The 26,831-nt window shown below is 40.8% G+C and overlaps 1 protein-coding gene across 1 annotated transcript; it reads left to right on the top strand.

Annotated features, from left to right (window-relative positions):
- Positions 1 to 894: 894 nt before the first annotated feature.
- On the top strand, positions 895 to 26,196 carry LOC140487870 (serine/arginine-rich splicing factor 1A-like). Its single transcript, XM_072587236.1, has 5 exons — positions 895 to 1,015; positions 1,171 to 1,382; positions 13,878 to 14,041; positions 16,130 to 16,302; positions 25,921 to 26,196. The coding sequence occupies exons 2-5, from the start codon at positions 1,192 to 1,194 to the stop codon at positions 26,068 to 26,070; spliced, it is 678 nt and encodes a 225-aa protein (XP_072443337.1). The 5' UTR covers positions 895 to 1,015; positions 1,171 to 1,191; the 3' UTR covers positions 26,071 to 26,196.
- The last annotated feature ends 635 nt before the right edge of the window (positions 26,197 to 26,831 follow it).

Genomic DNA, 26,831 nt, shown 5'->3' with positions numbered 1-26,831 from the left:
GTGTGTGTCATTGATTGTGTTTTAGTGTGTGTTAAAGAGTGTGTTAGTGAGTGTGTGTAAGAGACTGTCACTGAGTGTGTATTAGTGAGTGTGTGTCAGTGTTAGGGAGTGTGTCAATGAGAGTGTATTAGTATGTCAGTGAGTGTGTATTAATTAGTGAGGGTGTTAAAGAGTGTGTGTTATGGAGTGTGTTTGTTAGAGAGTTTTTTAGTTGATGTGTATTAGTGGGTGTGTGATAGAGGACGTGTCAGTGAGTGTGTGTTAGTGTGTCAGCGAGTGTGTCCATTAGTTCATGAGAATGCTAGAGTGTGTCAGTGAGTGAGTGTGTTTTAGTTATAGTACAACGGGTTTATTTGGAAGCACTATCTTTCAGAGCACTGCTCCTTCATCAGGTGGCTGCGCTCTGAAAGCTAGTGCTTCCAAATAAGCCTGTTGGACTACAATCTGATGTGTGTTTTTAAGTTTGTCCACCCCAGTGCAACACCGGCACCTCCAACTCACTAGTTAGATTGTGTGTTAAAGAGTGCGCCAGTAAGTGTGTCTTGCAGAGTATGTATGTTAGAGAGTTTGTTAGTTGATATTACTTAGTGAGTGTGTATTAGTGACCGTGTGTTAGAATGTCATTGTGTCAAAGAGTGTGCCAGTGTTAGTGTTTGTTCGAGTATATTAGTGAGTGAGTGTGTGGTAGGGTAGTCAGCGAGAGTGTGTCAATGAATGTATGTTAGGAGAAGGAGCAGTGCTCCGGAAGCTTGTACCTGTTGGACGATAACATGATGTTATATGATTTTTAACTTTGTCCACCGCTAATGTAACACCGACGCCCCCACATTCACAGCGTGTGTCAGTGGGTGCACTGCGGTCTCCCGCCGCTAGTGGCCGCGCTTGCGCCCTTCCCCCCCACCCCCCCTCCCCAGGCGGCGGGAAGTGGCTTTCGGCGGACGCTCGGACGGACGGAGGGACGGACTGACTCACGCCCAGAGCTGAGGCTTCACGACAAACACTCTCCGAAATCCCTGTGAGTGTCGACGGTCGGTAGGCCGGGGCCGGGAGTGAGGGTAACTGTGGTGTTGGAGAAGTCCGAGTTACCGGGCCCGGTGAGGAGACGGTCCTGGTAACTAGGCCTCGGGCTGTGGTGATCAGTGATCCTCATTTGTCCTGTCTTGTTTGCAGGCACGGTTTTCTGAAGGGACGATGTCGGCCAACTACCGGTGGGGAGGCCCCAGTAGCGGCGAGAGCCGTATCTACGTTGGGAACCTGCCGACCGACGTGCGGATCCGCGATATCGAAGATATCTTCTACAAGTACGGGAAAATTCGAGACATCGACCTGAAGAATAAACGCGGGTCCCCGCCATTCGCCTTCGTGGAGTTCGAGGATCCGAGGTAACCACGCCAGGCCTGGTCCAGCCGCGAGGCAACTCGTTGGAGAGGAAATCTGCTCAATAATGAGAATTTCTGATTCAAGGCTAATCCCCAAACCGAACATGATTACAAATTTCAATCCCAACCCTGCCCTAATCCCCAAATTTCAATCCCAAACCCAACCTAATCCACAAATTTTCGCCAGAAACTTGTCTTAATCCCCAAATCTCAATCCCAAACCTCAATCCCAAACTCCACCTAATCCCCAAATCTCAAACTCCACCTAATCCCCAAATCTCAAACTCAACCTAATCCCTGAATCTCAATCCCAAACCCAACCTGATCACCAAACCTCAATCCCAAACCCAACCTGATCACCAAATCTCAATCCCAAACTCCACCTAATCCCCAAATCTCAAACTCAACCTAATTCCTGAATCTCAATCCCAAACCCAACCTGATCACCAAATCTCAATCCCAAACCCAACCTGATCCCCCAAAATTTAATCACAAACTCAGCCTGTTCCCAAATTTTAATCACAAACTCAACCTAATCCACAATTTCAATCCCAAACTCGACCTAGTTCCCAAATTTCAATCTCACACCAGCCCAATCGCAAATTTAATTCCCAAACCCAACCTAATTCCTGAATCTTGATCCGACACCTTGCCTAGTACCCAAATCTCATTCCCATGCCCACCCTAATAACCCAAATCTCGATCCCACATCTTGCTTAATCCCAAATCCCCATCCTGCGCCCAGCCTAATCCTGATCCCATGCCTGGCCAAATCCCCAAATCTTGCTCCCACACTGTACTAATTTACAAATCCCAATCCTAAACCCACTTAAAACTTCCCTAAAATCTAAATCTCAATCACAAATTTTGCTCATTCCCTGAACCTTGGGACCAGTCCCAAATTCTGTACCAAACCCAGCTCTATTCGAAAAGTTAATCCTGAACCCAGCTTGGTCTCAAAATCCCCTATAACCTTAGTCACTTTTCAAATCCTGGAATCCCACCTGGTTCAGTCAGGTTTCCTTTTAAAGATTTATGACATAGTTATTTTTCTTTATAATTATACCTGTGATATCACTTTTCCAGCTGCTAGATTAAACACGTTTCATTCATGTTTAGCATGTATTTTTTAAAAAAGCTTTAATATATGTATAAGTTCATTTAAAAGTTGTAAGATTTTTTTTTCAAAATAAAGGATTGTGCAGATTGATTCCTTGGAAATCTGAAATAAGAATTTCCAAATGTTGCTGCAACAAACAAAATATATCCGATTTACTTTTGGCTTGAGTTTTAAAACTGGGAAGCACCTGGACTTTCTGGCTATAGGAGTAGCCAATGAATCTCTTTGAGGACTACTAAATGAAGAATGGCATTTATATGGACAGGAAAATTATCACCTAACAATTTTTCTCATCCTTTTCATTCTGATTTTCTGACTGGTTGCTGACTCATTCCTTAAGTCTAAAGTATATTTATGACATTTATTGTATTGTCCACTCAGAAATTCCACCTTTGCCATTATTCATATTACTGTCATGAAACTGCCATATAAGAGAGGGGTCAGTTGAATTGCTGCTGATAACTCATGACTTCATCATGGATCAGTGTTGAATCTGAGACCTTCTTCATGTATCTGTGTCTATACTACATGAGGCAGTGGATTTGTCTGTTGGTCCATCAGGTGCTATACGATTTAACTTTGTGCAAAATTCACAGCTCTTGCCCTGGGTGCCAATACTTGAGGATATTGATTTTTAGAATGAAGTAAAATTACAGGGGGAGCAACTGTTCACATTTGAAGAAATGTTTATTTCTGCCAAAAGGATCCAGAACTCGATGAACAGTGGTTAAGTCATGTAACAAAGCTGAAATAACAAATCTAAGCTTTTTGATTTCAGAAAAAGTGTCATGTTTAGTACTTGTAATAAATGTGTTGATATATATTTTGTGATAGTGGGGTTACTTTTGAAGTTGGTAGTGCATTTCATTTAGAAAAGATTTTGATGTGTACAATTTTTGTACTCCCTCCTTCATTTATGTAAAAGGATCTATTCAAAAATATATTTTTGTACATGTAAAGTTATATGAACAAGATATGGTTGTTAACTACCAACTTGCCTTTATATACCAATTTTTTTCATTTCAAATGTTTCATTAATTTAAATAGGGATTTATGTAAGCAAACATACAGCTGTTTTGCAAACATATTCCAAAAAAAACTAATGTGATGATGAGTTCATCTTTTCCAGGATATTCTCTTTGAGGAAGGAATGCTAGTGATGGCATTGAGGGAATTTCTCCTTTGAATATTGCCATCAGAACATTGTCCACCTAATCCATTGCAATAGACAGACGGTGTATTAATGTGCCTGAGAGGATACAACACTTTCTTATACTGTACTAGGTTATCAAAGTAAATAGCTTAAAGTATTGAAATGTGGCTCCAAGCCCCAGCCATTTGGTTCAAACAAGTTAGAGTCAGTTATTCTGAGCTATCATATAATTATAATGCCTAATGTAGTTCTGTGCCCTCTTGACCAGTTTTATTCTCGGTCTTTACTGATTTAGTTGACTTGAACCAGAGCAGCACAAACACATCTTACAGCACTAAGGAGACCATTCAGCTTATTGTGTCTGATATCTGTTTGAATGAGCTGCCCAGGTTAGTTCCACATCCCTGCAGCTTTAGATGTAATAGCATATACATGGAAACAGCATCACCTACAAATTCCTATCAAGCTATTCACCATCCTGACTTGGAAATATGCACTAAAGTGGTTCAGGAAGGCAATTCTCCAACACCTTCTTGAGGGCAATTAGGATGGGCAATGAATGTTAACCCAACCAGTAATTCCCACAACCTGAGAATTAATCAAAAAAGAAAATTTCTGCAAATTAACTATCTTCAACCATTTTACCAAATGATTTTTGAAGCTGCCTATGAAATCTGATTCCATTACCTTTTCAGATTCTACAATTTTGAATGAAATGGTTTATCGCCATTTTCATTCTAGTTCTTTTGCCAATTATTTGAAATCCGTGACTGATTAAACAGAGTTTTTAGGCTTGAGGAAAAATGATAAGTAGAGTCAGAGTCATAGTCTTACAGCATGGAAACAGACCCTTGCCAACCAGTCATTCCAATCTGACCCAAGTCCCATTTGCCAGCATTTGATCCATATCCCTCTAAAGCCTTCCTATTTGTATACCCATCCAGATGCTTTTTAAATGTCGTAATTGTACCTGCCTCCACCACTTCCTTAGCCATTCATTCCATGCACGCCTCACCCTCTGTGTGCAAAAGCTATCCCTCAAGTCCTTTTTAAATCTTTCCCCTGTCACCTTAAACCTATTCCCTCTAGTTTTGGCCTCCACTACCTTTAGAAACAAAACCTTGGCTGTTTAACCTATCCATGCCCCTCATGAATTTATAAATCTCAATCTCCAATACTGCAGGGGGGAAAAAGCCCCAGTCTGTTCGACTTAGAGGATAGAATTGTCTTGTTTCTTAGTTGGTGACTGACAAACCTGAGATGAACAATTGGATTGGGTCATCAAACTGACAGCAAGCAAATGTTAAACCGCACTGGTTAGTTCTGAATGAAAGTATCCATAGGATAGTTGTGAAGAAACTCTAAAGCTTAGAACAGCATCTGTTGAAAAGCATTTCCTGAAGACCATGGTATTTGAATGCAGTCATAAATACAGTCACCTTCATTAAATGGCAGAGTTGCTGTTGAAATTCTGCACTTCCAGCTATTGTTCAGCAAGGATAGGAGCTGTATTTGTGTAACATGAGTAGGAATATTTGAGGTTGGTTGTCAAGTAGCAACAGCAGTGGTCTGTTCATGTCAGTTATGTAATGACCAACTAGCAATTGTATTCTTTAGCTCATGCAGCAATGGGATGCAACAGTTTGTGAATGTGTCTTTAACATAAACTGTCCCAGAATACTTCACAGAAGTTTAATAAAACTACATTTGATACCAGGCTACATTAGGCAATATTAGGGGAGATTATCAGAATTTTAGTCAGGGATAGTTTTAAAGGATGGCCTTCGAGAAAGATACAAATGTTAAAGGTTAAAGAGAGTGCCAGAACTTAGGACCTTGGCACTTGAAGACAGCCATTTAAAGTTGTGAATTCCAGAGGCTAGAATTACAGGAGCACAGATGCTTTGGAGCCCTGTGGGCTCAAGGAGGTTACAGAGAAAGAGAAGTATGAAGCATGGAGGGATTTGAAAACAACAGTGAGAATTTTAAACTTAAGGCTTTTTTTAATTGGGCACCAGTAGAGGTCAGTGAGCACATGGCTGATGGTGAAATGTCACTTGGCAGGTAAGAACGATGGATGGCAGAGTTTTAGATGATCTGACATTTATGGACTGTAGAATAAGTGAATTTGAATTTGGAATGTTGGAATAGCAAACCTCGAGGTAACAAAGGCACAAATGAGCTGAGATGGGCAGAGCTGGGTAGTGTTACAGTGCACAAAACATGTGCTTGGTGATGATATGAATATGTGGTTAGAAGTTTATCTTGACATCAAATATGAAACAATAGCAAACTATCCGGTACAACCTCGGATATTTGCTAACAATAAAGTTGGAATTTGTGGTTTGGGAACGGAGAGGGACCATGGATGACTGTTTAACTTGCCTGACATTCAGTCAGAGGATATTTCTGCTGATTCAGTATTTACAACAGGCAAGTCTGATAATTTTAGAGACAGTGGAAGAGTTGATAGGTGTTTACGAGATTGTGTGTCATCAGTGTCCAATGAAAACTGACACTGTTTTCAGATGATGTCAAGCGATTGCAAAAAAGGTGAGAAATAGAGGGGCAAAAATAGATCTTTAGAGGATACCAGAGGTGATGGTATTGGAGCAAGAGGAGAAACCTTTGCATGTGTTTCACCAACTACAATTGATTGCTAAGAATAGCACCAGGCAAGTACAGTCCTACCCAGATTTAGAGTGGGATTCTGGAGGTGCCAGTGTCAAAGACAACAGCCATGCTGAGAAGGATAAGAAGGTATAATTTATCTTTGTTCATGCCCCTCAACTGAATCAGTGACTTAAATGAGAGTTGTTAGGAGTGGAAATCTGATTGGAGGGATTCATGTACAGAGTTCTAATAAAGGTGACCATAGATTTGAGGGGTGAACTGAGTAAACCCACTACTCCATTCTGCTTAATTGGATTTTAAACCATGTGGACCTGCAGTACTGAAAGGAGCTGATGAAGATATAAAAGCCATCTTTTCCTCAGGTGCATGTGAACAATAATCTTTCCACTCTGCTTCAGATAGTCCTTTAAACCAATATCCTATGGATAAGTTGGTCTGAGTTGAATAGAACATGGGAGAATCTGAGTATACTTGGCCCAAATTCTGGGTTTAAATGAATGAGTAGTGACCTCGTTAAAATGCAAAGATTCTGAATTGGCTTAACAGGGTAAACACTGAGGGGGGGGGGGGGGGGGGAGGGGGGTGTTGGAGAATCTAGGATATGAAAGTACAGTTTCAGGATAAAGGAATGTTTGTTTAGGACTGAGATGAGCAAACATCAAGAGATTCATGACTCTTTATGATTCTCTACCGCAGAAGGTTGTGGATGCTCTGTTTTTGAAAATATTTAAGGCTGTGATGGACAGACTTTTGTTTTGGTACTTTGGCAAGTTGAGGGATATGGAGTGGAGTTGAGAGAAATCAGTCATAATTGTATTGAAGATTTGCAGTCCATATCATCCTGCACCAAAATTGAATGGATGGAATTTTTCACCTGTTGTCTCTATGTTTGATGTATTGCCTCCCAGTTTGACAATGGCTCAATTTTAAAAATTCACATCACTGTTTACTCAAACACAGCCTCATCCCATCTTATCTCTTCAAGGTCTGTACATGCCTCCAACTCAAACCTATTGCGGGTCTCTAATTTTAATATCTCTACCACTTGTGGCTAAACATTCAGTTGCCAAGACCTAAGCTTCTTGTGCAACTTGGTGTCACATTGTGTTTGGTAGCCTACTGTGAGATGCTTTGGAATATTATAATAGATGCACTCTTATGATTCTGTGTAGTTATTGTTGGTAAATTGCATAGAACAAACTACCCTCCTGGCCATATGTTGTCTTAAGGGGTCTTAGTCATGCCAATCTAAACTGAAGTTGTTTGGACTTTGGTAAGTACAGTGTGTACCTTTGAGAAAGTGATGTACACTTCAGAAACTGAAGTTTTAGTCGCATGAATATGCATATTAATGAGTATGATATTGACCTAAACAGATAATATTCATAGTTGCACTTGCAGGGCTTATTGCTAAATATTATGGTTTTTTTCTAATTCAGCAATTATAATTATATTTTTGTGTATATGTAATTGAGAAATAACTTTAATGGGAACAGTGAGTACCTGCTTTCACAGAAGCCTGCATCATGCTTGTGGAGTATTGCCCTTCTGGTTGTGTAATAGCCAGTAGTCTCTCGCTATTCTGATGCTTGTTGAGATTCATGTGGTTAATTACATTTTGTTGATTACTTGCTTTAAGAGAGGAGCTACATGCCTGGCTCGATATATTGTCTGATGCTTATGAATGAAAGCCAAGAATATTCATTTACAGTAATAACAGGTATTTTATTTTCAAAATATCTTTGCAGCCCAAAGATCGAATTGTATTGTGACCTACATTGAAGAGTTCACATATAGTCTTAAATGATCAGGTTTAAAAATATGCAAACATATATAACAATCAGGGAAGTGGTAGACTAAATTATAAAATTAGGATAATAGCTAATTAAAATTAAAAACCAATGCAGAATGCCTACATTACAGGCATATAATAGATTTGTAGTTCATCATTTAAGTAACTGTGGTAAATTTGGTACATTGCACAAAGGATTTTCTAAGCGTCGTAAAAATAATAACTTTATAGGGTTTTAAGCTTTGTCATACAGCAGCTCAGTGAGTGCTTTTGTATCCTTTTGAATATTTTTTAACTATTCAGTCATTGATTAATTTTGAAGGTAAGATGCAGGAAGAAAGTCTTCTGTGCACATACATGTGTTTCTGAAAGTTAAAGGATAACACAGCAATTTAAAGATTAAAACACTTAGTTGATCAACAAGACGTACATTTGCTTTAGAGTTCTTGAAGTTCATATAACATTCAAATGGTTGTGAGGACCCTCTGTAAGTTTAGATTAGATTCCCTATAGTGTGGAAACAGGCCACTTGACCCAACAAGTCCATACTCTCTGAAGAGTAACCCAACCCCCGACATTTACCCCTGACTAATGCACCTAACACTATGGACAATTTAGTGTGGTCAATTCACCTGACCTGTACATCTTTGGATTGTGGGAGGAAACCCCCACAAACACTGGGAGAATGTGCAAACTCCACACAAGACAGTCAGCCAAGGCGAGATTGAACCCAGGTCCCTGGTGCTATGAGGCAGCAGTGTTAACCACTGAGCCCCCATGCTGTCCCTGTTGTCAAGTTGCAATGCTATACACCTACTTAAAATCAGAGTTCGCAATATATTTTCACTGGAATAACCAGAACCTGAATGGTATTGCCCACAAGACTAAAATAGTAGGTAAGTTGCACAAACTGGACCAATCTTGACTTCAGTTCTTGGACCTATATAGAGTTACTGATTTAATTCCCAATTCGTATGCTCTCTTTCTATCAAATTGATCTTGAGATAATTTTTCATGCAGACCTTGTCAAGCAGTGCAATTATTGAAGATTTGCAAAAAGTCATCTGGCACAGATTTTACATTGTGTTTCAACTTGGAATGTGGATCAGTCCAGATTCTTTTGTGTTATTCATCCACAGGATTTGGGCGCCACTGGCTCTGCCAGGATTTATTGCCTTGTGATTATTGGTGATGAGGCACTTTTTGTACTCCTGCAGTTCTTGGAGGGCAGTTTCGCCCATAGTATGGTTAGGAAGGAACTTCCAGCAACTTTGAGGGAATGGCAATATAATTTGAATGATATGAAACTTGAAGAGAAGCTTGCAGGTTGTGGTGCTGTTGTGCATCTATTGCTCTTGTCATTCTAGGTGATACAGGTCACGGATTTGGAAAATGCTGTCAAAAGAGTCTTCATGAATTGTTGCATTGTATCTTGCAGATGATATGCAACTGTTGCTACTTTGTGTCACTTCCTGAAAAGTAAATGTTTAGGGTGGTGGCTGAGATGCAAAATGTGTTCCTAAATTGTGAAGAATTATTGTTGTTAGAGCTATACTCATCTAGGTAAGTGGAGAGCACTCCACCACACCTCTGTCTTGAGCCTTCTAGATGATGGATATGCTTTGAGAAGTTAGTAAATTAGTTACTAATGCAGGATTGCTAATCTTGACCTACTCTTGTTACCAGAGTACAACCATCCACATCCGTTTCAGGTCAGTGGATAACACCATGTTATTGTAGCTGGAGGAACTGAACAATTGTAATGATGTTGGATGTCAAGAGGTGATAATTGGATTCTCTTGTTGTGGATGGTCACTGCCTGACCAGCATGTCATGTGATCATTACTTGCCACCTATCAGCCCAAATTTAGATGTTGCCTAAATCTTGCATGTAGTCCTGGATTGTTTTTTTGACTGAGGAACCATGAGTTGGGCTGAACATTACGCAGTTATCAGTAAGCATTTTCACTTCTGACTTTATTATGGAAAAAAGGTAGAAACAGTTAAAGAGGGTTTGACACTACCCAGAGGAGCTCCTGGAATTGTGATGATTGATGTCCAACTCATGCAACCATCTTTCTTTGTGCTATGTTCAACTCCATTTTCCCCCAATTCCTGGTGACCCCAGTTTTGCTAGGGCTCCTCAATCACATCTTTGCTCAAAGTGGCCTTGATGTAAAGGGCAGTCTCACCTCACTTCTGGAGTTCACCTCTTTTGTCCTTGTTTGACGTAAGACTGTATTGAGGTTAGGAGCTCAGTGGCTCTGGCACAGTTTGGGTTCTTCCACATTGATTAGGTTATTGTTAAGCAAACGCTGCATTATGGAATTGTTGAAATCCATTCCATCACTGTTTATAGTCAAGCGCGGACTAACTGAGTAGTGAATGGATTTGTCCTGCTTTTTGTGCACTGACATATGGGGGCAGTTTTCTATATTGTCAGGTAGATGCCGGTGTTGTAGCTATACTGGAATAACTTCATGAGGGAGCGAACTTAATTCTGGAACATAAATCTTCATATCTTTTGCAATATCCCAAGCCTTCACTTGTTTCTTGATATCGCATCAGTGAGTTGAATCGACCGATGACTGGTATCTCTCATGCTGGGACCTCAGGGAAGTCAAGATATATCATCCACTTTACCTTTCATCTGAAGATAGTTGGACTTTTTTTTCCCCCCCCAACCTTGCTCTTCACACTGATGTGCAGGGCTCCTCCATCTTTTGAGGTTGGGGATATTTGTGGAGCTTTCTCACCAAGTTGTCTAATTGAACACCACTATTCATTACTAAATGTGGCAGGACATTAGAGCTGAGATGTGATCTGTTGGCTGCAAGATCTGTTAGCTCTGTCTGTTCAGTGCTGCTTCCACTGTTGGCATACAAAGTAGTCCTTTGCTGTAGTTATACCAGGTTAACATCTCATTTTAGGTCTGCCCTGTGCAGCTCCTGGCATGCACTCTTCATTGTACCAGGGTTCATCCCTTAGTTTTACTGTAATGGAAGTGTTGGATTTATGCCAAGTCATGAACTTTAATTGTAATGGTGATTGATTAGAATTCTGATTGGGATGCTGATACCCCACTGAGCTTCATGGATGGCCAGTTATGATGTGCTACATTTGGTCAAAACCTATCCTATTTGGAAATATTTGGTAGTGCCACACAACACGACGAAGGCTGTCCTCCATGTGAACACAGGACTTCATCTCCATGAGGACTGTTGGTGGTCACTCCTACTTATGATGTCAGGGACAGATGCATCCAGGGCAGGTGGATTAGTGAGATTGCTCAAGTAAGTTATTTTCTATTTTGTTGGTTTGGTGATGATCTTGCACAGATCCAATCGAACAGCTGTTTCCTTTCGAATTCAGCCAGGTCAACCAGTAGTAATGCTACTGAGCCAGTATTGATTTTGGATATTAAAGTCTTGTCCCAGAGGACATTTTGTGTCATTGCCATCCTCAGTATAACTTTTGTATAGTGCCCAACATGGAGGAGAAGTGATTAACCAGCAGATTTTCCTTGCCCATATTTGATTCAATGTCATGAGATCTCCTGGGTCCGGAATAAATGTTGAGAATTTCCAGGGCACTTCCAACCAACTGCATGCCTTTGTGTTAACACATTTAATAGGTTTGCCGTACTGTGTGATGGTGGTGTATGGGACATCGTCAGGTATGATTGCAAATATATAACTGTCAGTCTGTCATAGAGTCATACAACAAGGAAACAGACTCTTTGTTGTTTCATTAGCTTATGAGACATCTCCCAATTTTGGCACAAATCCCCCAGCTATTCTCGTAAGGAGGATTTTCCAGGGTTTTCATAATAATAAACAACATTAGTGAACCAAATGGCTTTTACAAAAATCTGGTTTTGATCGCTTTTAGTCAAAGTCTTAGAACATATTATGGCACCTCTGTGGCAGGTGACTCTTGAATACAAAACATTTTGGTAAGAAGGGATACTACCACTGTACCTCTTAAAGATCTCTTATGTTTGCTACTCTGAGCAGCATTACAATTAGACTCATAAAAATTGTCCCATTTCAGATTGGTTTCTAGTCATTTCTGCTGGAAATGTACTTCTGGTTGTTGAGTGATGCAGCTTCGGGTTCATGTGTGAAATCTTTATGTGGACTATGTCTGCGGATAACTTACTTATAATATCTGCTTGGCTGAGAACTGAAGAGTGTTGAATCATTTGTGCAAAGATAATTAACTTGCTCAGGAAAATAGAAAATACGACATTGAGTAAAATTGGTAGAAATGGAGTGAAGTGGAGACTGAATTAAAGTACAAATCCTTTATGTTTCCCTAGTCAGACTGGCACTCCCAATACTAGGACATTATTGTTGTAATTTAATTTGACCTCCGTTATCCCTTTGGTAGGCTGTGAAACATAAAACAATTTCCTTGTTGCTGCCTTTAGTAATTTGGCTGCTGCATTAATATTGAATATTTTTAAGACTGAACCCATAAGTCAAGAAACTGAAAATGTCCATAGCATGTGGTTATGCACTATTTAAAACTTATGGATCTTGGAGCTGTTGCTTAGATATTATTGAGATGTGGAGTAACATAGACACAATTTGTAGTATTATAATTAAAACTGTAATTATGGACAAATGTGGTGACACATAATGGATCCAACCTCACCTGAAAAGAAAAAGACTTCAGATCTCACAGGCTCTCTACAGGAAACATTATCCATACTTTATTTCTATAAGTGCTGAGAAAGTGCTCATCTGGCACTTGTTTTTATTTCAGATTTCTAGCATTGAGTGCATAATTCTAAAAGTGGCCAAATTAATATGACAAATTAATGCAAGTGCAATGCATTCAATCATGCATATAATTTGTCAGGTTTTGCTGTAGAGACAGTGTAGATTACAGTCATGATTTTGAATTACTTTTCTCTGCTAAGTGGCTGGACCTTACTTTCAGCTGCTTTCAGGCCTATGTGCACGGATACTTTGCATCAAGGTAATGTAAAAGGATTACCTTAGATACGATCTCGAATAATGATAGAATGAGAATAAGTTTTAATTTCAAGCCACAGTATTATGCCAGATTTATTTTCTGCATTCATTAAAATAGACAGCAAAATAAAATCACAGTAGTACTAGTGTGCTTTAATAATGAGCAATTTTCTCAATTGACTTTGCAGCATTCTACCAGCCCCAGTGACATACCTATAATTAGTAATACTTTATCATTGTGTTTATACATTTTAAAATAATTTTTCTATATACGATAAATGTTTCGTCATAGGTTTAATTGGATATAGTATTAAAATTTAGCACTATTACCATTAGACTTTGCTGAAATCTGTGAATTGTGCTTTTAGAGCGTCTGTACTGTAGTCACTTGGAAGCTTTGAAAATTGAAGACAAATTGTGCAATTCCAATACTTTAGGAAACTCAGCTATGTGCTGGCTGCATACTAAATGGTCAGCCTAGTTCAGTGAAGTTCAGAAGGACTCTCTCCACTCTTGAATATAACCTGTTTTAATTGAAAAAATTGTATTTTTTTTCCTAGGTTCAGCTCCAGACTTCTTTTTGTGCTCATTTACCTGTGTACCTTTGCAGCTTGTGGTGACACTGTTCAGCCAACAGGACCATCTGTTTACTTCTCAGCTGGGAATCCTATGGAGCATCTGAAATAAATAGATCAATTATAGACATCCTATTGGTGGCAACATTGACTGGATCTTTCCTTGAGTTACACATAGGAGGAAATTTCCAAATAGATGGAAAATTGTGGCTTAACTTCTTCCTCCCCCCTTGCATTGGCAGAGATGCACAAGACGCAGTCTATGGAAGAAATGGTTATGATTATGGAGTCTATCGTTTACGGGTGGAATTCCAGAGAGGGAGAGGAATTGGCGGAGTCGGCGGTGGATCTAGAGGAAGACCAGGACCAGCTGCCCGCAGATCAGATTTCAGGGTCATTGTCTCTGGTGCGTTTTTGTTTCCGTTTCATGTTTGACAGCCAATGTTTTTGCTATAAACCTGAATACAATTGGAAGGTCGTTCAGTATAGAATGTCCATGTAAAGCTGGGGTGTCCATTTGATGGCCCACAACTTCTGGCGATTGAACCCACAAAGTCCAATCAACTTGGTTTCAGTTTGCTATTACATGTTCCATACTATTTAAATTTTATGATCTTGGAGATTTAGAAAAGGGCTGTTGGTGCATTTGACAATAAATGCTAAATGAAAATGTCAACATCAGTTAACCGGAATATTCATTTAACCTTTATATTGGACAACGAGGAACCGTATATGCACCATGACCTAAGTTTGGACCAAAAGCTTTGGACACTCCTGGTATCAAGCAACTTCATATGTTTAAGGATGAAGATCATTATCGTATGCAGCTTCATACATGGGTTTATGTACTGATACTTATTCTGCTACAGATCTAAAGTGCACAGTATAACATGTGCATTATGTCACTTTCCCTGGACATCATCAGAACAGAACTTTTAAAAATCGTACAGGTCATTACATATTTTTGTTTAAATCTTGCATCTTAACTGTAAGCGAAAATATATAATTTAAAAATTAATAATCAGTACCAGAAAAGCTTTTTTACTGTTCCCATTTTCCATTTTTTCCTGCCAATGTTAACCTTTCTACGACTACTCCACCCCCAGCCTCAAGGCATTGGCTACTTATAATGCTATCGTTCCACAGGTTTGCTGTAATGGCTGCACTTCACTTTTAGGCATTGTACAGCAAACTGTTTTTAGTCTGGATAGTAACAAATATAGGCAAGTGCAATTCACTTCTTATCCAATGTCCATACAAGACTACTTTACTGTGGGAATCACTGGATGACTTTCAAGATTGGGAACTCAGACTAGATGGGAGAAAACTCAGTCAAAGGGGCACTGGAGTAATTTGTGACAGCATTTCAGTTTTTTATTTAATATCATCATTCTTCAGGAACTGCTACTGATTGCTTAGAGTAAAACCAGAAAACGCTAGAAAGATACATTAGATCAGTCAACATCTTAAAGAGAAAAAGACAAGTTAATGTCTGAACTGAAACTGTTCTACAAATTCTTTTTCTACTTTATATGCTGACTGACCTGTGATTTGCTGTTATACTCCCAATTTCCAACATTTCTTCTAACTTTGCGAATTGACTCCCCTGGACCAATGCTTCAGACCTTATGGAGAGAACATGCATCTGAGGTCCATGTGTTCCTTTCACACTGATCGAAGAGAATGCTGGGACGGGACAATATCCTTCTGGATTCAGTCTTCAAAGGTGCTGCATTATTTTACCAGTCATAGATCACTAATTGTCCTGATGTGATGTTATTCTGCAGCCTGCATCCAGTCCTCTCTGACTTAAACCCTGTGGGTATTTGGGTGTCTCTCATTTGCAGAATTAGTTGTTTCTTTTTGCATCTTGTTGTTACATGATTGTATATTTTGCTTTACTACATTTTAACACCTCAATCCTGTTAAAGAAATTCTCAAAAAAAGACCAGAGTTCAAAACCGAATTGTGGAAGTGAAACACATGATCTTTGTGGCATACTCTGAGGACAGCTGATTTGTTATTACTCAGATCTGTTAATGAATTATATTTTCACTAACCAAGAATTCTTAATACAAAATTCAGCAGCCCACATAGCAAATTACTCCAGGATGTGTCATGGAGCAAGCTGTGCTAAAATAACTTGCCACATATATTTCAAATATATCTCCTGTGGGTGAAGATGAAGATTCCTATAAAGCACTTACCCAGACTAGCACTTAGCATGGCAAATCCATTGTTTGGGGAGCAATCATCCAAATGCTTCAGGAGAAAGTTTTTGTCAACAGCAAAACAAGAGCACACAAAGGCTGGAGTCACTTAAGAGATAGTTTGACACACTGAGAATTACTAATCTGTGATTCTGTTGGGAGGCAAAATTGGCCTTTGAAGTAAAATGTTATTTTCTCACTTTTGAAATCTTCTGAATCAAACTTTTTTGCTAGTTTGTATGCTCAGCACATCTGATCTCATTCCAAACTCTCTTCTTGTATAGGACTTCCTCCCTCTGGCAGTTGGCAGGATTTGAAGGATCACATGCGAGAGGCTGGTGATGTTTGCTATGCAGATGTTCTGGGTGAAGGTGCTGGAGTGGTGGAATTCCTCCGTAAGGAGGACATGGATTACGCAGTGCGGAAGCTTGATGATACAAAGTTTCGCTCTCATGAGGTTAGTTTGTTTTAGCTGCACATACTTGTTAGGAAATTCCAGATAGATAGTCTGAGTGGCCAGTGTTTTAACGTTAAATCGATTGATCAGAATGATTTGTGTTCATTCTTGATTTCTGAATTAGCTGATGTCACCTAAATTATCAGTAGACTTACTATATTAGGCTTCCATCCCCTTGAATAAGCAGTGAAGGAATAGCTGAACCAGGTGTGCATATGGTTGCTAATTCAGTTACCAAACCGTGGATGTTGAAAAAGTGCGGAATGGTTTAACTAACTTTTCCAATTATCAGGTCTTTATTAATACAAACTGTCTTGGCCCACCTGTTCATGGTAATTGTTCAGCTTGGGTGAGGTACTCATGCCCAACCCAACCTATTATAGGTTATCAGCACTGCCTGGTTATCCATAACAAAATAAATTTTGATTAACATTTTAAAACATATTGTACATTTGAGATCAGACATAAATGTTAGCTGTACAAAAACCTAAGCGATAAAGGTGATCTCCCTATCGTACAAGTGAGTAATGTGATCTCGATGCCAATATGACCCCAGGCATGTAAACCAAACTTCGCAAGACTGACGAATCATATCAAACAAAACTGTTTGCACCAGGTAAGGTGGTGACAGTGCCAACCAGCTCATGTTCGCGAAACATGCACCACAGTGTCTTCATGTTAAATGTGATCACGCAATCGGACATTTGTTGAGTAATCATGAATCTGCAAAGAATTAATCTGGCATCCAATTTATGACAGTCAATTGGACTTGCAGTGTGACACATTTGCATATGCAAGAAGCTATATATAATTCAAAGGATTCTGTTCTTTGCAAAAGCAAAGTACATATACACACATCATCTATTCCAAATCTCAGTTTATTCACTGCCTTATTTCTTGGGATTACTCAGACTGAGCCTGCAGCAAGTGGTGAGGGAGCTAACAAGAGAAAAAAACATACTCAACCTCATCCTGCCCAATCTGCCAGCTGCAGATGCATCTGTATATGACAGTATTGGTAAGAGTGGCCACCACACAGACCTTGTGGAGACAAAGTCCTGCCTAAATGTTGATAATACTTTGCATCATGTCATGTGGCACAATCAAAGGCTCCAAACAGATCTAGCAACTCAAGACTGGACATACATGGCCTGCGAGCAGCAGAATCACACTCCAACACAACCTACATCATTATGGGCCGTCCTATCCACCATTCTACCATTACAATCAAGCCAGGGAGCAGCCTTGGTTCAATGAAGAGTGCAGGAGGCCATACCAGGTGTAACGCCAGGCATCCTTAAACACTAGGTGTCAACCTAGTGAAGCTATAAAATAGATGCCAGGGTTGGAGGGTTTGAGCTACAGGGAGCGGCTGAATACACTGGGGCTCTTTTCCTGGAGTGTCACATACCGAGGGGTGACCTTATAGAGGTTTATAAAATCACATGGGGCATGGATAGGGTAAATAGACATGGTCTTTTCCCTGGGATGGGAGAGCCTAGAACCAGAGGGCATCAGCTTCTGGTGAGAGAGGAAAGATTTAAAAGGGACAGAAGGGACAACTTTTTCTTGCAGAGGGTGGTGCGTGTATGGAATGAGCTGCCAGATGAGTTGATGGAGGCTCGTACAATTACAACATTTAAAAGGCATCTGGATGGATATATGAATAGGAAGGGTTTAAAGGGATCTGGGCCAAGTGCTGGAAAATAGGACTAGATTAATTTAGGATATCTGGTCAGCTTGGACGAGTTGGCCCAAAGGGTCTGTTTCCGTGCAGTATATCTCTATGACTATGACTGTTTTTGTGCCAAACAGCATTAGCAGCAAGTGATAGAGTTAAGCAGTTCCACAACCAACAGATCAGATCTAGGCTGTACAGTTTTGTCACATCAAATCATGAGTGGTGGTGGACAGTTAAACAACTTGTTGGAGGAAGAGGCTCCAAATGTATCTGCATCCTTGATGGAACAGATCAACACATATGTGTAAAAGAAAAGGCTGAAACATTTGCAACAATGTTCAGTCAGAAGTTCCGAGTGGATGATCCATCTCGACCTACTCCAGCATCACAGGTACCAATCTTAAGGGAACTTGATTCACTCCACGTGATCCCAAGAAACAGTTGGAGGCATTGGATACTGTGAAAGCTTATGGACCCTGACAACATTCTGGCAACAGTACTGAAGACTTCTGTTCCAGAACCTGCTGTGCCATCTAGCCAAGATGTTGCAGTGAGCTACAACAATGATAGCTACCCAACAATGTAAAAAAAAATTTCCAAGGTTGTGTCATGTACACAAAAAGCAGAACAAATCCACCTTGTCAGTTGCAACTCCATCAGTCTTGTCTTAATGTTAGTAAAGTGATGGAAGGTGTTGTCGACAGTGCACCTGCACTGACACCCAGTTTAGGATCCTCCTTGACCAATCAGCCCCTGGCCTGGGTTCAGACATGGACAACAGAGCTGAATTTCAGAGGTCTGTGACTGCATTTGACTGACTGATATCAAGGAACTTTACTGATGAAGTCATATCTGGCAAGTAGGAAGATGGTTGTGGTTATCCATAATCTGAACTGTAAGACATTTCTGAAGGAGATCCTCAGGGTAGTATTCTCAGACCATTCACCTAGTGATTTTGCTTTTGACTTCATAATGTTCAACACCATTCATGACTCCTCATACTGAAACAATCTATGTTCAAATGAAGCAATACCTGGACAGTATTCAGGCTTGGGTTGAAAAGTGACAAATAACATTTGGAACATCTGTATGCCAGGCATGATCATCTCCAATAAGAGATAATCTAATCACTGCCCCATGGCATTCAGTGGTGTTTACATCACTGAACATCCAACTGTTAACATACTGGGAATTACCATTGACCAGAAACTGAACTGGACTGCCATATAAATACAGTGTTTACAAGAGCAAGTCAGGGACTAGGAATGTTGCAGCAAATATCTCATCATTTGACTTCCTAAAGGTCACCAACTCCAAGGCACAAGTCAGGAGTGTGATGGAATACTCCACACTGGACAAGTGCTACGCAACACTCAAGAAGCTTAACACCACCCAGGACAAAGCAAACCTGCTTTATTGCTCCTCGGATGCTGCCTGGCCTGCTGTGTTTTTCCAGCACCACATTTTTCAACTCTGGTCTCCAGCATCTGCAGTCCTCACTTTCTCCTGCTTTATTGGCACCACATCCACAAATAGTTCCCCCCCCCCCCCCCCCCCGCCAAGGCAGTACCATTAGTGAGCACCATTTACAAGATGCACATTCAAGTGCCTTCCAAACCTGTGACTACTATCATCTCAAAGTAAAGGGGTTACAGATACATGAGACCATGACCACCTGCAAGTTCCACTGAAATCTACGGACCTTCCTGATTTGGAATTGTCGGTTGCTGTAACAGCACTATACTGAAAGGTAGCTCACCACTACCTCCTGCATTTTGAAATGAATAGCAAATATTGGTGTTGCCAGTCCACCAAGCTCCTCTTATCCATGAAAACTACTAACGATGCAACTTAGCCAAGTGTCACAACTAAGTCTTCGGGTGAACAGATTCTGAGAGTCACTTTATAATTTCCAAAGGAGTTGTTTGTCTTGCCTGTTAGCTTGCAAGACAGAAACATCCGTCTAAAGACCAGAAGCATCACCAGGTACAGGGTAAAAATTACCATTGCTTCATGCCCAAATCAGAATAAGCATTGTAAGAAGCAAAAGTTGAATTGAACTGATTATTCTTCATTACCTCGTCACAATTGAAAATGTACGTAGTTATCCGAAGTGAAAACAGAATATGAGGGCCATGGCTTATTACTAGAGTATTCTGAAACAAAGAAGCTAAAATAGTTTAAAATCTTTTTTGGTAAAACAAACAAGATTAGAGCTTAAATGGTTAGTGCTAGAGTCTTGGGTAGTGTTGTAGAACAGGGGCACCTAGGAATGCAGGTACATAATTTTTTGAAGTTTGTGTTACACGTAGACAGGGTGGTTAAAAAGGCGTTTGGTACGCTTGCCTTTGTTGTTCAGTCCTTTTGAATATAGGAGTTGGGAGGTCATGTTGAGGTTGTGCAGGCAGTTGGTGAGGCCTCTTTTGGAATACTGTCTCCACTTCTGGTCGCCCAGTTATAGGAAGGAAATTATCAAGCTGGAGAGGGTTCAGAAGAGATTGAAGAGGCAATTTCTTTTACACAGAGGGTGCTTCGCATGTGAAATGAACTTCCTGAGCAAATGGTGAATATAGGTATAATTACAACATTGAAAAGACATTTGGATGGATATATGAATAGGAAAGGTTTGGAGGGATGTGAGCCAGGAGCAGGCAGGTGGGACTGATTGGTTTGGGTAATGTTTGGCATGGACTGGTTGGACCGAAGGGTCTGTTTCCTTGCTGTATGACTCTAGGTATTTGCATAAGTTAAAGAAGGTTAAGGAAATTGACAGGTTTGGTGATGTCATTGTGTTGGAGAGCCAAAGTTGGTTGGATCTGAGAGTGAGCGTTTTGCAGCGTTTTTAGATTAGGGGATGGTTATTATTAATTGACAGAGGGTAAGGAAGCAGTCAGAGGTTGAAACTTTGGATGTGTAGAAGCCATGGTTTGTTGATGGGAATGGAGGGGAAGTAAAGGTGGCGTAGCCACAGAGGAGGATAAGAAAGATTAGAAGATAATGAGAAGCCCAAAAGAGATTCTGGGCTCAGATCAGTCATAGCAGCTAAAGTGCAGATGGATTGAAGCAACGTGAAGTCTGAACAAATCACCCAGACTCCCCTGAATTGTTATGTTCAGAGTTTGGGTTTCCCCATTACTCTTACCAGTGGTTACTCTAACCAAAATCTATTCTTAGTGATTGCAGTTACGATCCATAGTAAGGTAAACCAATAGCATGAAATTTGAGGGATGTCTGGGTAGGGGGCAAGTTGGAGAGGAAATAAAGACACATTTCGATCTGTAGTTTGGTTCAGCTATTTTATTACAATATATAATTCAAAAAGTGCATGAAATATGTTCTGTTAGAAGTTGATACTAGTATGGACTAGCTTGTGCAAATACAGTTCTCCAGATGTTACAACAGTAATTCAAATGTTTCTTAGAATCTGGGGAGATGTCTCAGTTTAGAATGTCAATATCTTTTCCATTACCAAATTATCAGCATTTTCAGTCAGGGCATTCAGAAATAACCATCTTTCCATTTTCACTGCCCCCACTGCCTTTCTCTGAAATACAGTCTTCACTAGTCTTCCCAATTGAGCTGAAGTTGCTGCATCATGATTAGCAGAAACAAAGCACCAGCTGTTGGGGACACTGCAGTCTAATTGTAACTCTACTGCTGTTTCTCAGCAGGCTTCAAACCTTTTGATCTCCGTAGAATTACACAACAACTCAATTTTCATTCGACCTATTTGTGTTTGTTTCTGTATTTGACAGGAATGTAACTCAGATATTTAGTGCTTTTGTTAACTCCCAGATCAGATGCAGAGTAAGGATTCCCCTAAAAACGTGCCTCAGTCCCATTGTAGCCTCACTAAGTGAGATTTTAGCTTAGAGCTGAACCAGCAGCTTCAACAACAACTTGTATTGATTTTACATTGATATTGTAAAATACATTGAGGTAAGCTACATTTAAAGGTATATGAGGAAATGGCCAAAAATTTGGCCAGTGGTAGGTTTTCAGGAACATCTTAGAAGATGAAAGAAAGCTAGAGGCAGGGAGAGGTTTGCTAAGAAATTCCAGGGCTCAAGGAGTCAGCAGTTAAAGGCGTGACTACCAATGGTGAAATCAACTAAAGAGACAGTGAGGTCTGCAGATGCTGGCGGTCAGAGTTGCAAGTGTGTTGCTGGAAAAGCACAGCAGTTCAGGCAGCATCCGAGGAGCAGGAAAATCACGTTTCAGGTCAGAGGCCTTAATCAGGAATGAGGCTGGGAGCCTCAGGGGTGGAGAGATAAATGGAAGGTGGGTGGGGCTGGGGAGAAGGTAGCTGAGAGTGTAATAGGTGGATGGAAGTGGGGGTAAAGGTGATAGGTTGGAGAGGAGGGTGGAGCGGTTGGGTGGGAAGGAAGGTTTACAGGTAGGACATGTCATGAGGGCAGTGCTGAGCTGGAAGATTGGAACTGGACTAAGGTGGGGGGGAGGGGAAATGAGGAAACTGGTGAAGTCCAAGTACCTAGGCGGAAGATAAGGCATTCTTCCTCCAGGCATCGGATGGTGAGGGAGTGGCGATGGAGGAGGCCCAGGACCTGCATGTCCTTGGCAGAGTGGGAGGGGCAGTAGAATTGTTAGGCTACGGGGTAGTGGGCTGATTGGTGCAGGTGTCCCGGAGATATGCTCTAAAGCGCTCTTTGAGAAGGCGTCCAGTCTCCCCAGTGTAGAGGAGACCACATCAGGAGCAATGGATACAATAAATGACGTGTGGAAATGCAGGTGAAACCTTGATGGATATGGAAGGCTCCTTTGGATGGAGGTGAGGGGGGAGGTGTGGTGCAGGTTTTGCAATTCCTGCAGTGGCAGGGGAAGGTGCTAGGAGGGGAGGGTGGCTTGTCATGGGATGTGGACCTGACCAGGTAGTCACGGAGGGAATAATTTTTGCACAAGGCGGATAGGGGTGGGGAGGGAAATAAATCCCTGGTGGTGGGGTCCGTTTGTAGGTGGCAGAAATATCAGTGGATGATGCAATTTATGCAGAGGTTGTTGGGGTGGAAGGTGAGGACCTGGGGGGTTTCTTGTTGCGGTTGGAGGGGTGGGGTTTAAGGGCAGAGGTGCGAGACGTAGATGAGATGTGTTGGAGGGCATCTTCAACCACGTGGGAGGGCAAATTTCAGTGTTTAAAGAAGGGGGCCATCTGGGGTGTTCTGTGGTGGAACTGGTCCTCCTGGGAGCAAATGCGGCAGAGGCAGAGGAATTGGGAACATGGGATAGCATTTTTGCAGGAAGTAGGGTGGGAGGAAGTGTATCCAGGTAGTTGTGGGAGTTGGGTTTGTAAAAAAAAAAGTCAGTATTGAGTCGGTCCTTGTGGATGGAGATGGAGAGGTCCAGGAAGGGGAGGGAGGTGTCAGCGATGGTCCAGGAGAATTTATGGTCAGGGTGGAATGTGTTGGTGAAGTTGATGAACTGTTCGACCTCCTCGTGGGAGCACGAGGTGGCGCTGATGCAGTCATCATTGTAGCGGAGGAAGAGGTGGGGAGTGGTGCCGGTGTAACTCCGGAAGATGGACTGGTCTACGTAGCAGATAAAGAGGCAGGCCTAGCTGGGCCCCATGTGGGTGCCTGTCGCTACCCCTTTCATCTGGAGGAAGGGGGAGGATTGGAAGGAGAAATTGTTGAGGGTGCGGACCAGTTCAGCCAAACAAATAAGAGTGTCAGTGGAAGGGTACTGGTGGAGGTGTCGAGAGGAAGAAATGGAGGGCTTGGAGGCCCTGGTCTTGGCAGATGGAGGTGAGGCCATTCATACCAGAATACTAAAGAGGCAAGAGTTGCAGTTAGCTTGGAAGATTGTGAGGCTGTATGAAATTACAGAGGTAAAGTGGGTGCTAAGCCTTGAAGGGATTCATTTTCTAAATTGGCATTGAGTAACTTGGAGCCAGTTTGTAGGTCAGTGATGAAAGGAGTAACTGGTAAATGGGATTTGGTGCAAGTCAAGACATGGGCAAGTCAAGATGATTTCATGTTTACAGAGGGTGGAATGTGGGATGCTGGCTGAGTATGTTAGAATAGTCGAGAATAAAGCTTAATAAACTGGGTTCCAGTGACACTGGATTCCATCATGCAAGATGGGGATGAGATTTTGTGTGGTGGTACAGTTAACTCATGTTGCTTAGCCACTATAGCAACTCTTTTCATCCAGCTGAACCAATCGTGTTGCACTTAGTGGCACTCAGATGAAACTTAAGCATTTTACTATCATGCTGTTATCACACCACTTGGTTTTCTGAGTACCTACATTATTTTCCCTTTATTAGCATTGAGTTGGGAGGTCATGTTGTGGCTGTACAGGAGACTGGTTAGGCCACTTTTGGCATACTGTGTGAAATTTGGGCGTCCCTGCTACAGGAAGGATGTTGTGAAACCTAAAAGGATTTAGAAAAGATTTACAAGGATGTTGCCAGGGTTGGAGGGTTTGGACTACAGGGAGAGGTTGAATAAGTTGGGCCTATTTTCTCTCGTGTGTCAGAGGCCAAGGGGTGATCTGTTAGAGGTTTGTTAGAGGCATGGAGAGGGAAGATGAATGGTGTCAGTGTCGAGCAAAATTTAAAGGTGGGCCTCATGAACAAGAGGAGCTTGGTTTGGACATGACAGGTGATAGGAAAATTCCAGAAAGAGATGCAAGTTCAGGAAGTTGATCAAAGCAGCTGACTGCATGGTCTTGGTGACAAAAATCCAAGAATTGGTATTGTTGGAAGTACAGATGAAGGAATTAGTGGAAAAGAGGTTTAAGATGACGGCTTGCAATAAGAGAAGCCAAAGGTTATTCTGTGCATTTCTGTGTGATCTTGGTGTATTAACCAGTTTTAACAGACAAGAGCATGATCTAATGGTACTTTGTGATCCACTCAGCTTCTGGTAATGAATGGTTAAAACAGTTGTCCATTATAACTGTTATGTCCAAGGGACAGATTTTAAGGCCCTCAATTTCACTTTTATCAAAAGAAATAGTCTAATAATTTTAATGGGAAGATGGGGCATCACAAGTGAAGATAAATGAGCTAGGGACAGTTTTATTTTACAAACTGCACTTACTAAAACTTGTTAGAGATCCCTCAAGTTCATGTTATATAACTTTTATAGTCAGAATGTATAAAACTCTTTTCTAATGCATCTAGATTAGATTTGCAATCAGGTCCTAGGAATACAATGTTCAAGTCACTGAGCCACCTCGAGTTCTTTCTAATGAAGAAAGAGGTTTGTTAATTCCTGGGCGGTATTTTCTGTTACTAGATAACCCAGTGCCAACTACTGAGTACTTCAGGTAACTGCATGTTTTCTACCTTTATGTTGATTTATAATTGTTCTGTCAGATCAAATCTGATTTCAACCAAACAGTTGCTGTCATGGTCCAATACTAGCCTCTTGTCCATTCAATTAGAATTGCTTCACAATAGGTTGCCAAGCTCTAGAATCCCCTCTTTGTATCTCTCTGCCTTTCTTCTTTACTTCCCTCCTTGTAAGAAACCACCTACCTTTTGGCCAAGTGATTATCTCCTCCCATGGCTCAGTGACAGTTTTCTTTTCAGTAATGATCTAGTGAAGTGTTTTGAAGCATTTGAGTCGAGGGCTTCTGCTTCTGGCTTAGGGAGGAAAAGATCAGCTCTGGTTGCTAGTCCAGCTGAATGACGTAATTTGTGAACTTCAGCTAAAATGACTTAAAACTGGGATGTGACACCTCATTGGTGAGTATTCACAGTGCTGTCATATGAATGTTTGTTTCTCAGTGTATCTTAATTCTGTGGAACCATACCCTGCAGAAGTCAGTATCTTCAGGCTGAGAGAGTAGAGTAACAAAACTGTGTGCTCAAGCATTTGCTATCTATGAGAAACTAGCTGTTTTAATTTTGGACTCAAACTTTCTCCCACAGGTTTTGATAACAGCACTGATACCAATCATTTCTTTTTCAGGGAGAAACTGCTTATATTAGAGTTCGTGCAGACAAGCCCAGAAGTTCTAGTTACGGCAGGTCAAGATCAAGGTCCCTTTCTAGAGGTCGTTATTCTCCTTATCAAAGTAGGAGCTCCCCTCGGTATTCACCGAGACCCCAATATAGATGAGGACTTGATAGTCAAAAATTTACTTTTTAATCCACATTCCATCATTGGCCGTTAGTTTCTTTTCCTTCAATTCTATATTTCGTGATATGCTTTGAATTAAATAAACTTGATTTTTTTCTTTTTTAATTATTGACTTTGTTGTCTTGTTCCATGGACCTTTACTGGCTTCTTAAATAATTTAGCATACCTCTTTTATTAAATAAAAACGCAGCCAGGGAAATGCTGTGTGGTTATTTGTGAAGAAAGATATTTTGTACTTGTCACTGTTCCCTGCTTCATAAATGCACACCAACTGATAAATCTTTAGTGTTCTAATACTTAATATTTCAAATTATCAATGATAAGACTTTATGAAAGAAATGAACAATGAAGAAAATGTTAAATTGGATATTAACTTAGGATTTCTCAATGAAAATTTAAAAACAAGTTGTTCCAAATTTAAGTTAAGTTATGAAACTGCTTGCTTATTAAGAGGCAGTGTCAGCCTTAGTTCAGTGATACCTGTAGTATGAGGCCTTGTGCAGAACAGTTGATCACCCCATTCCAGAGACTTAAGTCTCAGTTGAGATTAAGTGTTTAAATAGTGGGGCAAGGAGCACCAACAAAAAGCAGTAATTTGTATGAGATTAAACCACACTTGTCCAACTGCCTTAATTTCTCACCTGAAAGGTGGCATTTCCAAGAATGCGGTATTCCCTTAATACTTCACATGAAAAAACACCCTACATTATGCACAGGTTCCTGAAATAGAAGGCAAAACC

The sequence above is a fragment of the Chiloscyllium punctatum genome, chromosome 17 (genome assembly GCF_047496795.1).
Source record: "Chiloscyllium punctatum isolate Juve2018m chromosome 17, sChiPun1.3, whole genome shotgun sequence".
NCBI classification, from domain to species: Eukaryota; Metazoa; Chordata; class Chondrichthyes; order Orectolobiformes; family Hemiscylliidae; genus Chiloscyllium; species Chiloscyllium punctatum.
This window is presented reverse-complemented; position numbering and strand designations above follow the sequence as displayed.